The sequence below is a fragment of the Myotis lucifugus genome, unplaced genomic scaffold, assembly GCF_000147115.1.
Source record: "Myotis lucifugus unplaced genomic scaffold, Myoluc2.0 scaffold_10, whole genome shotgun sequence".
In the NCBI taxonomy this organism is placed as follows: domain Eukaryota; kingdom Metazoa; phylum Chordata; class Mammalia; order Chiroptera; family Vespertilionidae; genus Myotis; species Myotis lucifugus.
In genome coordinates, this window is record NW_005871058.1 from 9,730,834 (window position 1) to 9,747,360 (window position 16,527).

At 36.5% G+C, this 16,527-nt stretch overlaps 1 protein-coding gene across 1 annotated transcript; it reads left to right on the forward strand.

The window, feature by feature from the left end:
* Positions 1 to 306: 306 nt before the first annotated feature.
* Positions 307 to 7,712, forward strand: LOC106696266 (killer cell lectin-like receptor subfamily F member 1). Its single transcript, XM_023749808.1, has 4 exons — positions 307 to 354; positions 5,831 to 5,985; positions 6,809 to 6,921; positions 7,573 to 7,712. The coding sequence occupies exons 2-4, from the start codon at positions 5,944 to 5,946 to the stop codon at positions 7,703 to 7,705; spliced, it is 288 nt and encodes a 95-aa protein (XP_023605576.1). The 5' UTR covers positions 307 to 354; positions 5,831 to 5,943; the 3' UTR covers positions 7,706 to 7,712.
* Positions 7,713 to 16,527: the final 8,815 nt, after the last annotated feature.

The window sequence follows — 16,527 nt, forward strand, 5'->3', positions numbered from 1 at the left end:
AGATCACAAATTATTTTAACCTACCACAGTAAACAGATGCAAATTTAAATATGTTTTAATTTTACTTAATTTGTTTTATTTTTTGTTTTTACTTACTTTTTTACAAGTGGAAATCTATCTCTAAATAATCAATTCTTTGTTAAATTAGAGGGTTGAAATACTATAAACAGACTTACTTTCAACCAGAAGTTTATGCATTCACTTGTAGGCTCATTTTAATGGATAATTAAAAGACACAGTTTTATAATTATAGAAATCTAATTAGTGTTATTCTTTTTCTTAAATTAGTATGTCACCCAAACTTACGGTCCTTCAGTGGAAATGGAACCAGAGAATGTAATGCAAATTTCACAAGTAAGTGATTCTATTTCATTATATTGTAGGGAAGAAAAAGCTTTCCCTCTACCCTCTAAAGTTAAAACTTGGGGGACTGTGAATTAAACTGACAAAAGGACAATTAACAGGAGAAAAATGTTTATTTATGTGCATACTGGAACTAACAAAAGAAGTGGCTAGCTCAAAATGCTTGAAGTTAAAGCCTCATATACCTAATTTAGGAGAGGAAAAGCGGGGGAAGAGATGACTCCCATGGGCAAAGCTCCTTTCTTTAGGAAAGGTAAGTGTTTTTTTTAAGAAGTACAAACTGCAGAAAGTATGTGACAGTGTCTGTTAGTGCTGGTGAAATTAGTCTTTCTCTCTTCTTCATGACCATAGAACTTCCCAGAGAGTGGGCTTACTGTGGGTTTCCTCTCAGTCTTTTTCCTGAGAATAAATCACCCCAAAGACAAAATTTATGGCCCCCTCGTTTCTCAGAATTTTCTGCTTTCAGTCAGGTCAGAGTAACTCAGAGGAACATCTGCTGAATCTCAAATGTCTTTAGCTTAAAGTAATTCTTATACCAAAATGAAATATTTTTGTCTGGAGTATTCAGATACCGTTCAATATTTTGAAGATGGTTTTTTTTTTTACTTCAATCTTTCCCTCCCATTCGGCCTTCTGTAAATCTGCTCAGGTTCACTCCTTAGACTATGCTTACTGCTGACTTGCTTACCTTACTGTTGCTAAAACTTTTCTCAAATACCACTGTCTCCAATAGCCAACTTGCCCCTACTTCAAGTATGTAATCCCCTTGGCAACAAACCTACCACTGTCTATCTCTTCCCATTGTCCAAATTTTTAATTTATTTATTTGACTTTATATCCTTATGAGATTCATGCACTCGGGGTGGCTAGGGGGGTCTCTCAGCCCGGCCTGTGCCTTCTTGCATCCAGGAGCCCCCAGGGGATGTCCAACTGACAGCTTAGGGCTGCTTCCCATAAGATGTGGGCCTAAGCTGGCTGTTGGACATCATTAGTGCTGCTGTGGAGGTGGGAGAGGCTCCTGCCACTATACACGCCAGCCCTGAGCCTGGCTCAGGGATTCTGGCTGAGCGGTGCTCCCCTGGAGGGAGTGCACTGACCACCAGGGGGCAGCTTCTGCATTGAGCGTCTGCCCCCTTGTGGTCAGTGCATGTCATAGCGATGGGTAGTTCTGCCATTTGGTCGATTTGCATATTAGCCTTTTATTATATAGGATTAGATGTATACAAAATACTTATTTTACTGACAAGATGACAAGAAATTTGAGAAAAATTTTCTGCTCTCAAGAATCTCATGATCAATGTGTGGGATTGTAAGGATAGTTATATGGCACAGCACCTGCAGTTTGAACCAATACAATCTTTTCTAACAAAGGTCTACAGTAGCTTCCTGCAAGAGGCATTATTTATATGATTTAATGGAAAGTAATCTAAATAATGTATTAAATCTAGCTCACAAATACAGTAAAGGTTAGAATGTAATAGTTGCATGAAAATTTAAGATGAAATGAATTTTTCAGGATATTGTGCATAGGAATTTAAGGAACAAGTTCATTGTCTTTTATCATTAGAGATGATTTGGTGAAAAATGTGAGACACATTGGCCTACACTAGTTTTGTTGATAAGATTGCCCTTTACTTCCCAAGGACATTATACTAGTACTTAAAATGCTTATTTTTTTTCCATTAGATGGCACATCTATACTATAGTGATTACTGTTTTTGTACTTATTATTTATTTTAATATGCAATTAAGATGTTTTACGTCATTCTTTAAAAATTACAATGTCAAAAGATTTAATTGTAAGGTCTTTGGCGATCACTGCATCTCATGAAGAAGGGAGTTGCGAGGAGCTATCTGTTCATTCTCCAGGCTTCAGCTAGCAGGATCTTTCGAAAATGCAGATCAGTGGCCGGGGCGTTCCTGTTGTTAAAACTCTATAATCACTTTCCGTAGTCCTTAGAATAAAGCCGAAGCACATTAACATATTCTACAATGTCCTCTGAGTCCTCACTTCCTATACTAGCAGTCTACTTTCTCACAACACAGAGCTCTCCTTTGTACTAGTCTCCAGCAAAACAAACCTCTATGAAGTAATGAGGCAGCATACTCTCTCAACTTTGAATCATTCATGCTGATCAAGCCCATCTCTCTCTTTTTAAAATAAATCTTTATTGTTCAAAGTATTACATATGTCCCTTTTTTTTCTCCCATTGCCCTCTGCCCTCTCTCCCCCACTCCCAAACCTTCACCACCCATTGTCTGTGTCCTTGGGGTATGCCTATACCCATATAAGTTCATTGGTTGATCTCTTCCCCCCCTCCACCCTCCCCTGCCTTCCCTCTGAGGTTTGACAATCTGATGTTTCTATGTCTCTGGGTCTATTTTTGTTCATCAGTTTATGTTGGTCATTAGATTCCACATATGAGTGAGATCATGTGATACTTATCTTTCTCTGACTGACTTATTTTGCTTAGCATAATGCTCTCCAGGTTCATCCCTGCTGTTGCAAATGGTAAGAGTTCTTTCTTTTTCACAGCTGCATAATATTCCATTGTGAAGATGTATCATAGTCTTTTAACCCTCTCATCTGCTGATGGGCACTTAGGCTGTTTTCAAATCTTAGCTATTGTAAATTGTGCTACTATCAGAAAGTACATCTCTTTTGAATATTTATTTCTCCATTTCATCTTCTTACCTGCTGAAACCTTCACACACACACACACACACACAGTTTAGATTATACATGCTAATATAATATGATAAAAATCATGATAAAATCATGGTTGACTTTAGTTGCACTTCTTATATAATAGGGAAATTAAATGTAAAATCAAATGTTGGATATTTATAATTTTTATTACATAAATTGCCTATTAATCATTGTTGCTCCCTTTTTAAAAAACATTAGGGTGCTTATTTTTTTCTTATTATATGTGCTTATTGTAAAATAAAAGTTAACATTTTCTCACCTGTCCAGGTGGCTCAAGTTGGTTGGAGCATTGTCCCGTAAACCAAAAGGTTGCAGGTTCAATTTAGGTCAGGGGACATACCTAGGTTGTTGGTTCAATCCTTGGTTAGGGCACATATGGGAGACAACAGCTCTCTCTCTCTCTCTCTCTCTCTCTCTCTCTCCCTCTCTCGGTGAGGATAAAAGTTAACATTTTCTCATAAGTTACAACTAACTTTTAAGTAAAATATATACCCCAAACTATAAATGTTTGCACAGTCTAAATACAAAGAATTATACTAAAATATATTTCCAGTCCTTATGTTAAGTTTGGATAATTAACAAATGTATTATCATTAACTATCAATGGCTATAAGAGTGATAGAATACAATATACAGGCTCCAATCCTAATAGGGACTGTGCAGGAGGCAGCCAATTGATGATGTCTCTCTTCGATGTTTATGTCTTTCTATCCCATTCCCTTCCTCTCTTTCTAAAATAAGTAAAAACATATTTTAAAAACAATATAAAATTTAATATTTAAAAACAATATTAGCCGAAGCCGGTTTGGCTCAGTGGATAGAGCGTCGGCCTGCGGACTGAAAGGTCCCAGGTTCGATTCCGGTCAAGGGCATGTACCTTGGTTGCGGGCACATCCCCAGTAGGAGATGTGCAGGAGGCAGCTGATCGATGTTTCTCTCTCATCGATGTTTCTAACTCTCTATCTCTCTCCCTTCCTCTCTGTAAAAAATCAATAAAATATATTAAAAAAAAAACAAAAAAAAACAATATTAAAGTTTAATGTGCAAGTTTATGGTTGCCCTTATGACTTCTTTTTTTTTTATTTTTAGTCTTCACATCACATCTCTTTAATAGGTCAACAAAGTACTTCCTTATTATGTTAATTCTGATATTCCTCTCCATACATGTACTTTTCTAGGCTTTTCTGGACCATTTGGAGGCCTTCTCTTGATGGGGGGTGGGGGATCCCAGCATTATGGCACTCAAGAATTATTTATTGACGCCTGGCTGGTGTGTCTCAGTGGTTGAGCGTCGAACCCATGAACCAAGAGGTCACTGGTTTAATTCCTGTTCAGGGCACATGCCTGGGTTGCAGGCTAGATCCCCAGTAGTTAATTTTCAATAGTTTAACCTATTTTCTTTGTACTGTTCTGGCAGAAGCATGGACTTCTCTATTGCTGTGGTATGTGACTTTCAGGCAAGAAAAAAAAAAAGAGTGAAGTGAATAATTGATGCTTTACTGCAGAAGCTAAATGCTACCATCACAAAGGGCATATCATGGCCAATGTCTGAATAAGAGTGAGACCTTAAAGTTATTTATTTCTGTCAATAATTTATGATACTGAATATCAGCAAAATTAAAATTTTTCTCTAGCTTTGGTCTTCGGTGTCTTGTTGGATATTTTTCCCGGCCATTGCAGTTAAAGCCTAGCTTATTAATACACTATTTCAATACACTTTGTTGTTATTACTTATAAAATAAAATGCCTTGGGAAAAGGGTTGTAAAGAATCAAGATGCTTTGCTGATTCAAAACATAAACTTAGTATTAATGTTTTCCTGAAATAATATGATTTCTCATATGGTCTCCCAAAGAGCTCCCATAGTCTTTAATGGTAATAACTAACTTTTCTATACAGTATCTTATATTTTCATGGTTATCTCACTTAATATAAGAATAACAGGTAAGTTTTTATAAAAACTTGTGGATATTTTAAAAATAATATGCAATATTTAAGATATAAACATTTAAATAGAATACAACCAATACTTATGTACCTATGATTTAACTTAAAATAGAAAATGTTAGTTCAGTTGAAACCTTTTGTACTCATTTCTGAGTATAGATTTATTTTAATACCTATTCCACCTTTTCCCTTTTTACAGAGATAAGTCTGGCGGCCATTGAGGCACATAGATAGTGGGGTCATGTTGAACAATTTGTTTTACAAAGTCGCTAATACAGTGTGTTATGAAATACATTCTTCTGCAGTTAAAAAGGACTCTGAAAATGACTTTCTTTTTCCACAGTAGTTTTCTTGTGATGCCATTCAAGCTCTCTGTTTTACTTTAAATTTCCCTATGCCCACCACTTATTAGTTATATAACTTTGAGTAAGTCATTCAACCTTTAGTTTCCAAGTTTATATTTAACTTCGCTTAACTTTAACCTTTAGTATCTTTATTTACAAAATGAGGAACATGGAGTTAATCATTTCATGGATTTTGTATGTTTCTTACAGAAAAAAACATTTTATGTATTCATGTACATAAAAATTCAGAGAATTACTTGATGTAGTAATAACTCAACAAATAATAACTGAATATTTCTTGCATGTATCTCTTCTAAAGATTATTAATCAGTAGAGAAGGAATTTCTTTCTTGAAAGTGGGACAAATAGTTAACTTTAAGAAAACAGTTTATAAAATTAGTGCAAAAACTGTTTTTTTATATTCACACCTTGTTCTCATTCCTACTTTTCCTATGTTTTCATTTCAGGAAATCCTAGACTAAACTTATGCCCTAATGACTGGGTGCAGGAGAAAGGGAAATGCTATAACTTTTTTAAAACTTTTAATTCATGGACTGATAGCCAACAATTCTGCTTAAGAATGAAATCACAACTCTTGATGATCCAAGACAAGGCTGAACTGGTAAGAGCTAATTCACTATGAGTGAAAAACTATACTATGGGAGAGAAAAAAATAAATAAAATGAAAACTGGGAGAAATAGGTACATTTCATAATCCAGGAATTATAGATGAATAGTTATAGCCATTTATTGAATTCCTATCATATGGCAGGAACTATGGTAGACACATTACAAATGTTATATAACTTAGTGCTTACAATAACCTATGACATAGGTGATGATATTTTCCTCATTTTCATAAGAATCTGCAGAACTTGACAGTTTTTATAAACTTGTCTTATTTCACTTCCTAAGTAAATGACAAAGCTAGGATATCCATGCCATCTTTTTTGGAGAGAAAGGTAGGAGCTCTTTGAGGTACTCATCAAAAGCACTACAAATATTTGGCAATATCCTAATATATTGGGTAGGAAATATAGGGCTCTTGTTTCATTTGTGTGAAGCTTCACCATAAGCTTCAGTCTTCTACAAGATTGCACATTGGTAGACAGAGCAATCCATGTACAGTTCTTGCTTCTTTAAACAGACTTATTCATTCCTCGTTTTTGCTTCATATCTTCTTTTCACCCTTTCATCAGTTGCTGTTTATATCACCATCCTCATGAGTTCCATTAAGCAGTGCATGCTTTCATATAAAGTCATGTATTTTGAATTTCTTCCTACATTGATTTCCTTGCCTACATATGTAGAAAACATCTTTAACTTTCCTAAGATTTTCCTGATTAGGGAGATAAATATCAAAACCTTTAACAGATGGAAAAAAGTAGAAGAGACTGTTTTAATAGGTGTAACTCACTTAATTTTCTCTGTATCCCTTTTCACAGGATTTCATACAAAATAGTATACAAGATGGAATCTACTTTTGGATTGGATTGAACATTACATATCCACAAAAGACATGGACCTGGCTGGATGGCACCCCATTAAATCCACAGTTGTGAGTGTTTGACATTTGAATACCATTGGGATATATAAAAGCTCAGCAGCCAATCCCTACTGGGGGCTTTCAGAAACTCTAGATAGACAACTGGTTCTTATACTAGTAGGTTGCAGAATTTGATATTTGTTAATGTGTGTGTAGGAAGTTTTCCTTAGAGAAATGAAGGCTTCTAAGCTAATTTATTTTCATATTTGCATTTTCTTTTAGTTTACCTATAACACTAGAGGTATAAATAAAAATTGTAGTCAACATAAAATTGTCTAAATTTAATTCTTATGAAATGTTTCTCAAAAGTTATAGAATAATCCTCATTTTTACTAAAAGGATTCTAATAATTAAAAATTCTAAGGAATAAGATAATAGAATTCAATAATCAAATGGCATTTGGAAACCAGTCTTTCTTATTCACATTTTTATTCCACATAGTATTTCTATTTACAAGTGACCATTTTGGGTTAAAAAGCTATTTGGAGCAATTTCTTCATTAGATAAGTCTTTGTTTACTGTGCATTTCTTGTCTGAATATTACAATGTCTTAGACCTCCAGCTTGGAGAATAGTACATTCTTTCTAAGAAGAGAGAAAACACACAAAATACACACAATTGTGCTTTCAGCAGAGTGAGAACAATGTGCCTTTTCCTCTACAGATGTGAAGTCAAGAGCAAGGATGAAGACAATGCCTGTGCTGTGATAACAAAGAAGGGTGTTTTTTCTGAAACATGTCAAACTCATAGTTACCATATTTGTCAAAACGTGATTTCTTCAGGCGATGACCTCTAAATTAATCATAGGTATGCTTCCCATTAAAAAATGTCCACAGATATTCTTTATTTATGCAATTTTGTAAAAACAGTTTGTTTCTACAAAAAAATTTTGGTGATATTGATGATACTGGTGTCAATTTGTGTCATTATAAATACAGGCAATCAGCCTCAACTGAGTTCTTGGTTCTACCTGGTCACTCAAACTGTATTTCCATAGTCATCTTCCATTCATGATAGTGGCTGTTTCAGACAGAAATTATTCTTTTATCTCCTCAGTGATTCTCTCCCTGCACCTCTTAGTCACCATTAACAGAGGAGTTTATTTTTTTGCTCATTTTTTTTTAAGAGAAGACATTAGATAATATATTCCTGAACTTTCTACCATTGAGTCTACATATTTGTCTGCATCTTAATACTTTTTCCTCTTCTCCTGTCTCCATTAAAACAGTATTCCTCTTTCTGTCTAAATAAAATCTACAAGTCTACAGTCAAAATTACATCCCTTTTAATTTTTTCAAGAAAATCCCTTTGTTGATTACCTCCTCTCTAATCTCTTGCTCTTGTTTCCTTTTCTATCAGCAACTACAAGAAAACTTGCCCTCAGCCACATGTGGTTTCTAGTTTCTGCCCATGTATTTTACCACCTCTTATAAGTCAAACTTCCTAAAAATGTTGATTTTCCTTTTTCCTCTTCCTACCTTCCACTTCAAGTTCTGAAATTTGGCTTCTGCTTTTTCTACTGTTTCACCAAAGTGCTCTCACCATGTCACCAATGACTTTCTTCTGGTTAAATATAATGAGAACTTTTTAACTTTCATTTTAACTATCAAGTTTGCTCATTGTTGACCTGTGTTTTCATTCAGAAATATTCACTAACCTCAGGATCTATGACATAAGACCCTCTTGAACTTCTATCTACTTTTCCAGCTATTCTTCCTCAGTCTTTTCTGTCGTGTCTTTTCCTCTTCTGTTCCTCAGAGTTTGTGTGGATCCTCTATCACACACAATTCTTGTCTGAACTCATCCACTCCATAATTTTAATTTCCCTCAATTTATTGATAACTCCCAAGCCCTCATTTCTAGCCTAGATCTTATTACAGTGGATTACCTATCAGGTATCTCTATTTGAACATCTCAAGGCCCCTCAATCTCCACTAACTTAATGACAGGAACATTCCCACACCAGTCTAAGCCAGAGTCCTTGGAGTCAACCATGACTTCTTCCATTTTTTTTCACCCTCAATATTCAAACACTAATTTAAGTCCTTTCAATTTTACTACAGATGTATTTCTGAAATTCACCCTCATGTCTCCATATTACCCTAGATTACTGCAATAATCTTTTTGTTTGTTTCCAGTTTAGTCTGCCAGTATCCATTCTGCATATTATGACGTAGTGACTCTCTAATCCTCATATCAGGTTACATTAGTCATTACCTAATTCCGCTCAGTGGCTTTTCACTGCTTAAACCCTTCTTTGGCTTCTACCAGACCCTGCGTGTCTTGGCTCCTCTTCATTCCTCCCCCACTTCCATGTATGTAATGACGCAGACACACTAAACTGTTCAGTTCCTTAAATGTGTCATGCTTTCTTAGGCCTCTAATTTTATTGTTTGACACAGTTTAACAAACTTTGTTTTTTTCCCTTTATTACTCACCTTTTTAACTTTTTATTTTTCAGGTGCCGATTAAATGTCATTTAGAGGAATATACTTCCTTGACCATTCTCCACTCCGACTACATTATATGGAGCTGGTACATATTTTCATAGCTCCCTGTACTTATCTAATCTAATCATCTAGTACCTTCTTTTTTTGGCCATTGTTTACTAAATTGTTTCTTAATGACCTGTAAGCTATGTAAGGTCAATAATCCTTATCATTGTTTGGAATAATGATGTATAATGAATGATAAATAAGCACCTTTTATGCTATTGAGTATGTATTTGTAATATGCTCTATGAGTTCCAGAGCCCAACTTTTAGTAGTTATGCAGCTCTTTCTGTAGTGTAGATAAGCATAACCTACACATAGAGAAGTAAACCACTCTATTTTTATTTTTAAAAATATATTTTATTGATTTTTTACAGAGAGGAAGGGAGAGGGATAAAGAGTTAGAAACATCACTGAGAGAAGCATTGATCAGCTGCCTCCTGCACCTCCCCCCCTCCCCCCACTGGGGATGTGCCCGCAACCAAGGTACATGCCCTTGACTGGAATTGAACCTGGGATCCTTCAGTCTGCAGGCTGATGCTCTATCCACTGAGCAAAATCGATTAGGGTACCAGTCTATTTAAAAAATAAAAATAAAGGTCAGTGTTAGGTTTATATGCTTTAATAAATACAGTTTTCCTGGTTTGCTGTTTGTTTTTAACCTAGAACCTACATTGAAACTTGGAGCAGAGACATAGCTACATTAATGTTTGCTAATTAAATATAAGTTTACCAATGGGAAACCTACTTTAAAGCCTTAGATCCACTAAGAGTAAAACTTAAATGATATAGCAACATTTAAAAAAATATATTTATTTTAAATACATTTGTGTGAACAGAAGTAATTATAGTATATAGGAAATGAAATAGAAAACCTTCAACTCACTTTAAAAAATTAAATACAAGGAACACAGAACTATGTTTATTTAGTATATGTACTACTTTACTAAGGTGGACATTTGAGAAATGTGGAAAAATGATTGAAGAAAAGTTACAATTGAAAGAGAAGAAAAAATAATAGAAGAGTAAGAGATGTGAGGACCTCAAATATTTAAAACCAAGTTTTCAATGTTCTTTGAAACTATTTTGACTTAAGCATTTAAATAATTAAATATTAAAACATTTAAAAACAGTTTAAAAATTAGTTTGGCTTCATTTATTTCTTTTTTATTTTTATTTGAGGATTATTCATGGAAAATATTTTTCTTTGAATTTTTAAAATTGAGTTTTCACGTAAAGACATGTTTACAAGCAAATACCTGATATTAGAATTCTAAAAGCTACTGTGAATTTAATTAGCCATGACTAATAAAAATCAAAGCTCGTCTTATTATTTCCATTATATATCTACTAGAAGCCCGGTGCATGAAAATTTGTGCACTGGAGTGAGGAGGTCCCTCAACCCGGCCTGATCCCTCTCAGAGTCCAGGAGCCTTCAGGGGATGTCCTCCTCTGTGAGAGGCAACCAGGATGATCAGAGAAAGGCGCTGCCCCCATCACCCTGCTGCTGCTGCCACTGCTGGCTACCTCAGTGGCCAGCCCTCGGCTCTTGCTTCTTAGCACTGGCCCTGTTCCCAGCCCACTGGTGGGTGGGGGACAATCTGGGGCCAGGGCGGCTGTGGGAGGGGCTATGGGAGGTTGAGGCACAGCAGGTTGCACACCGTCCAGCCTCTGCTGAGTTTTGGCGCCTGGACCGGGCCCATGCTGCTGCCTCTGTGGCTGCCTCTGCAGAAAGGGCAGCACTGGGACCGGGCCACACTGCAGCCTGTCCCGCGCCACCTTTACAGAAGGGGCATGGCGCCACCTTCTCGCCGCCTCTGCAAAAGGGGCTGTGGTGCTGGACTGGCAGTGCTGGACCAGCCCACCTCTCCCATGCGGCGCCGGCCCTAGGCCCTCACAGCGGCTGTGGCTTTGTCTGGATGGACATCTGGAAGACGTCTGCTTTAATTAGCATATTACCCTTTTATTAGTATAGATATGTCTATATTTTTTGAATCAGCAGATTAACTGAATCATAACAACCAAAGTCATTCTTAGATGTCACAGTTCTCCAAATTAATATTTTTAATTATATAGTAATCCTAGTTGTTGAGAAGGAAGCATATTAAATAATGTAAATTAGAAGATTCTTAGTGGAAAAAGCTTCAGGAATAAATGAGACAATTATAATTTACGACACTTCAAAAGTTTTTATCTTTAAAGTTTAGAATTCTTTTGGAATGAATGTGTGTTTATGGGTTTATGTGCTTGTTTGCAAGTGGGGGAAATTATGGTTTCAGTAGGTAAGGGCTTCAATGAGACCACTTCCAACTTCCCACTTAGACTCCTATTATAGCTGAGTGTCATATCTGCCTCTTTCCCCAAGAAAGGAAAAACAGCTTAGATTCCTTTACTCCTGAAGTCTTTTATGTCATTTTCTGCTCCTGTTGGTCTTGGTCCTTTTACCTTCTTTGAAAAGTTTTATACTATGTTAACTATTTTTCAGCTTATCTGACACATTACCTCTAACAACCAAAAAAAAAAAAATGATCTAATGATAGGTAGGTTAAAAGTGTGAAAATAAGTAAATGACAAGTTATATGGGCACACTTACCACTCCCAACATGTTTCTCTCTGACAGTATGGTAAGGTGCATCTTATTTAAAGACACCCTTTCAACGTTGGTTGTTGATTTCCTAAGTAGCCAGTTCGGCAGAGTGGATGAACATGTTTGAACATCCCTGGCAAAGGAGCTTGAACTCTCCATACTACTTTTCTTCTTTACTGTTCTGTGAGCTCCCTTTCTGCCATTATTATTATTTTCCTACTGAATTTCTTTGTTAATTCCCAGAAAATAGTTTGATTATTTCCCCAAAGACAAGCAAATTGTGTTTAATAGTTAAAATGTACATTGAATGATATGTCAACTCAAGGGTGTAAGACTAAGGTGCATGTTGGGTATTGCTTTGACAAAACCAAAAACAGAACTTCAAAAAGATAAAAGAATCAATCAATAAGCCCTTAATAGTAAATTGTTCATAAAGATTACATTACTATTCTGGGACTATATGTCCATAGATATCTTACATCAATTGATTTAGCATTCCCATTTCCAAGTAAGCATCTCTTAAGTAAAATAAAGTATCTATATTTAATCTCACAAAATAACAAGATTATGTTCCTGATATCTTTTTTCCTCACTTATACCCAATTATTTTGAACACTTTGGCTTTCCTACTAATTACTATAAAATTAACATGATACTTTCATACTTTATTTATACTTAGTATATATGCATACACATGTATACATTTACACTTAAAACTAAGTGCACATCCTATATAATAAAAGGGTAGTATGAAAATCAACTGAATGGTGGAATGACCGGTCACTATGATGGGCACTGACCACCAGGGGGCAGATGTTCAACTCAGGAGCTGTCTCCTGGTGGTCAGTGCACTTCCACAGAAGGAGTGCCACTCAGCTACAAGCCGGGATGACAGCTGGTGAGCGCAGTGGCCCACTTCCACAGCCCGCCTTTGTGGCAGGGCTAAGGATGTCCGACTGCACCTTAAGCTTGCTTCCCCTGGAGTCCCCCAGGCAGTCATTTGGACATCCCCCCAGGGCTCCCAGACTGTGAGAGGGCATAAGGCCAAGCTAAGGGACCCCCCCCCCCCCGCGCAAAAGTGCACAATCGTCATGCACCGGGCCTCTACTATATACACTACTTAAAAGTATAACAAAAATTTTATTCAAGTATAAAAAGCTTTAAATCTTAAAGTTGTCTTTCCAGAATTTTAGAGATATGCACTTCTAGGCATAATTACCTATTACTATCCCACAAGAGAGATATGAGTATATTTGTGATTTTATTGAAAAAACACACACACACACACACACACCAAAACATCAATTGGTTTTAAACTAACAACTTTATTTTAGTATTAATTAATAAACTCAAGACAGACACTTTAAAATCTATGTTATTCATAATAATAAAAGCATAATATGCTAATTGTCTAAGCCAGACAGCAAAACGACCTTCCAGATGACCTTCTGGATGAAGCGGGGGCTATGAGGGCCAAGACCCTTGTACAAAATTCATGCAAGGGGCTTAATGTTAAATATTGAATAGCATTAGTTACAATAAAAGTAGAGTCATAACAAAAGATTCTTAACATTGTTGCTCTATTATAAAGAGGGCTAATACAATGTAATCTAATAAAAGAGAAACATGCAAATTGACCGCACCTCTGCTATGCCCAAGCCATGCCCACCAGCCAATCAGAGCGACTATATTCAAATTAACCCAACCAAGATGGTGGCCAGCAGCCACAGAGCTAGAGCAAGCAGGAGGCTTGGTTGCCCCGGCGATGGAGGAAGCCAAGCTTCCCGCCTGCCCTGGCTGGCTGTAGCCTCCACTCAAGGAAACAAAGTTTCAATTATAGAAGATAAATAAATCCCAGATACCTGCTTCCAGCCAGCCTCCACTGGGAGCTTGGGTGGCTGGGGGCCGTGGCCAGCCTGCAAACAGCCATCAGCCCCTCACCCAGGATGGCCAGGCACCCAAGCAGGACCCCCACCCTGATCCGGGACACCCTTCGGGGCAAATAAGCCGGCCCCCACCCACGCACCAGGCCTCTATCCTATATAATAAAAGGGTAATATGCAAATTGACCCTAACAGCAGAACAACTGGGGATGATTGATCACTATGACACACACTGACCACCAAGGGGCAGACGCTCAATGCAGGAGCTGCCCCCTGGTGGTCAGTGCACTCCCACAGGGGGAGCTCTGCTCAGCCACAAGACAGGCTGCTGGCTACCAGTACAGCGGTGGTGGTGGGAGCCTCTCCCGCCTCCTCAGCAGCACTAAGGATGTCTGACTGCAGCTTAGGCCTGGTCCCTGCTGGCAAGTGGACATCTCCCGAGGGCTCCCGGGCTGCCAGAGGGATGTCTGACTGTCAGCTTAGGCCCAATCCCAGCAGGTGGACATCCCCTGAGGGGTCCCAGACTGCAAGAGGGCACAGGCCGGGCTGAGGGACCCCTCAGAGTGCACAAATTTTTGTGCACCTGGCCTCTAGTGAAGATATAATTGAAAGAGCAAAGAAGTATTAATATATTTTCCTATTTGAGCTTAGAAAATATTCAGTATGAGAAGTTTTGCAGATCTTATATTTCAGAGTATTGCTACATCTCTATCTTCTGAAATGCCTATTTCTTCTTCTAGACAACCTTCTGGACAACCTTCTATATCATTTCTTGGTCCATCAGAGAGGTTTTATATTGCCATGAGAGTTATTCTAAATTTTATATTTGAAGGCAATATTATCCTGGGTATAAGTCTTCAATAACTTTAGAGCAATAACCTATGGAATCAAGAATAAACTTCCCTTAGCATGGAGTATAATTTCCCCTAAATATAACCCTCCCACCTTCTCTCAAGCCCAAATCTTGTTCTCTGCCCTCTCATACCTCTCGTTCCCATGCTTTCAGACTATTATAATTTCTCAATTATGCAATACTTGGTACCCTCACAAACATTCTTCCAGAGAACTTTCTCCTTGGAAAACTACCACTTTCTTTAATTGTCAGCTTAAAAATATTTTCTCTGTAAGAATTTTGCTAGGATCCTCTTTCTCAAGTTTTGGACATTTTCTCCATGTGTTGTCACTGAACCTTTCATATATCTTATATGCATTTATTTTTGAACGTCTTACTCTCTTTGGTAATGACATGTTGAAGGTTCATCTATTCAGTGTCTAATTTTCTAAACTAATTGTAGATGTAATACCAAGTTCCTTGTCATCCTTTTCTTACATTCTAGTTTTCAATAAAAATAATTTTATTTATTCCTGATACAGGAGAATGATGTAGTAATAATACTATACAGTCTGATAAAGACCTTAAGAATATAGTCAAAATAAAGACCTTAAAAACAAAGTCATGAGTTTTCTAAAGACTCATGAAATGGTTGATTTCAATTAGAAAGGAAATTTCCTCCCCTGTCAGGGCACATGCCTGGTTGTGGGCTCGATCTCCACTAGGGGGCGAGCAGGAGGCAGTCAGCAAATCAATGAAGTTTCTCTCTCATAGATGTTTCTATCTTTTTATCACTCTCCTTTCCTCTCTTTAAAAAATCAATATAAGGAATGAGGGAAAAGGGGAAGTACAGAGAGGAAAAGAAAGTGAAAATGAGGGTGAAGAGGGAGGGGAAAAAGACGAAAAACTTATTATGGTCTATAAAAAAAGATAAGAAACTTTACTAAGTTAGTTCCCAAATTATTACTAGTCCCATCTTCAATATGTGTTCTGTTACAATAATTCAAACTTTTATCAATGAATATACATTAAGCATCCATAGGATGCAGATCACAGATTTCACAAGAACTTTTAGAAAAGGATTGTTTTACAAAGGGAAATTGGTAATGTTGAGTAAATATAAAGACAATATCCTCTAAGAAGTATGCAGTATGATGCAGAACCTAATTTGTTTTCTCAAATAGAGAAAAAATTGAGCAGCAAAATTCAAACCCAGTCCCCCACCCATCTACCCACTGAATGCTTATTATCTATTTTCCCATTATGCAATAAGTTATTGGCATTCATAAATAGAACACACCTAGTTCAAGACTGTTTACTCAGAAGCTTGAAGGCCCCTCACATGATGTTCTGAATGTGAAACCTTATTATTGCTTTATTTTTTTGCTGTGAGGTTGGTGTGTGAAAGAGATTTTTTAATATAATAAATCAACAAATTTAAACACTGCTATTGTGTTTGGATTACACTGAATTCATGAGTGAATCTCATAAAGTAATGCAAATATTGCAAAATTAAAAGAAAACCAACCAATGGTTATTGATTATAAAAGCAGGGAGACTGCAAAAATATCATCGTTTTTTTATAAAACAAGTAATTTTAAATGACATTAGTCTGAATTCATATGATTACATCTTATAATGTCATTTAAATTGTTCATTCATATTTTAATGTATTACATATAAGAAATTTTATTCTATAAAATTTGGGAACTTTTATAGATGCTGAGGTGTATACTTCTTGAATGCCAAGAATCTAGTAAATTTATAACAAATTAATTTAGAGATTTAGAGTGAAACATTAATAAAAATGTCTAAACATTAATT

Bases quoted from the DNA above. Each gene is read 5' to 3' on its own strand.
- LOC106696266 (XM_023749808.1), top strand. From the start codon at position 5,944: ATGAAATCACAACTCTTGATGATCCAAGACAAGGCTGAACTG. The intron at 5,986-6,808 runs GTAAGAGCTAAT...CCCTTTTCACAG, and splicing joins TCCAAGACAAGGCTGAACTG to GATTTCATACAAAATAGTAT. The intron at 6,922-7,572 runs GTGAGTGTTTGA...TTTCCTCTACAG, and splicing joins ACCCCATTAAATCCACAGTT to ATGTGAAGTCAAGAGCAAGG.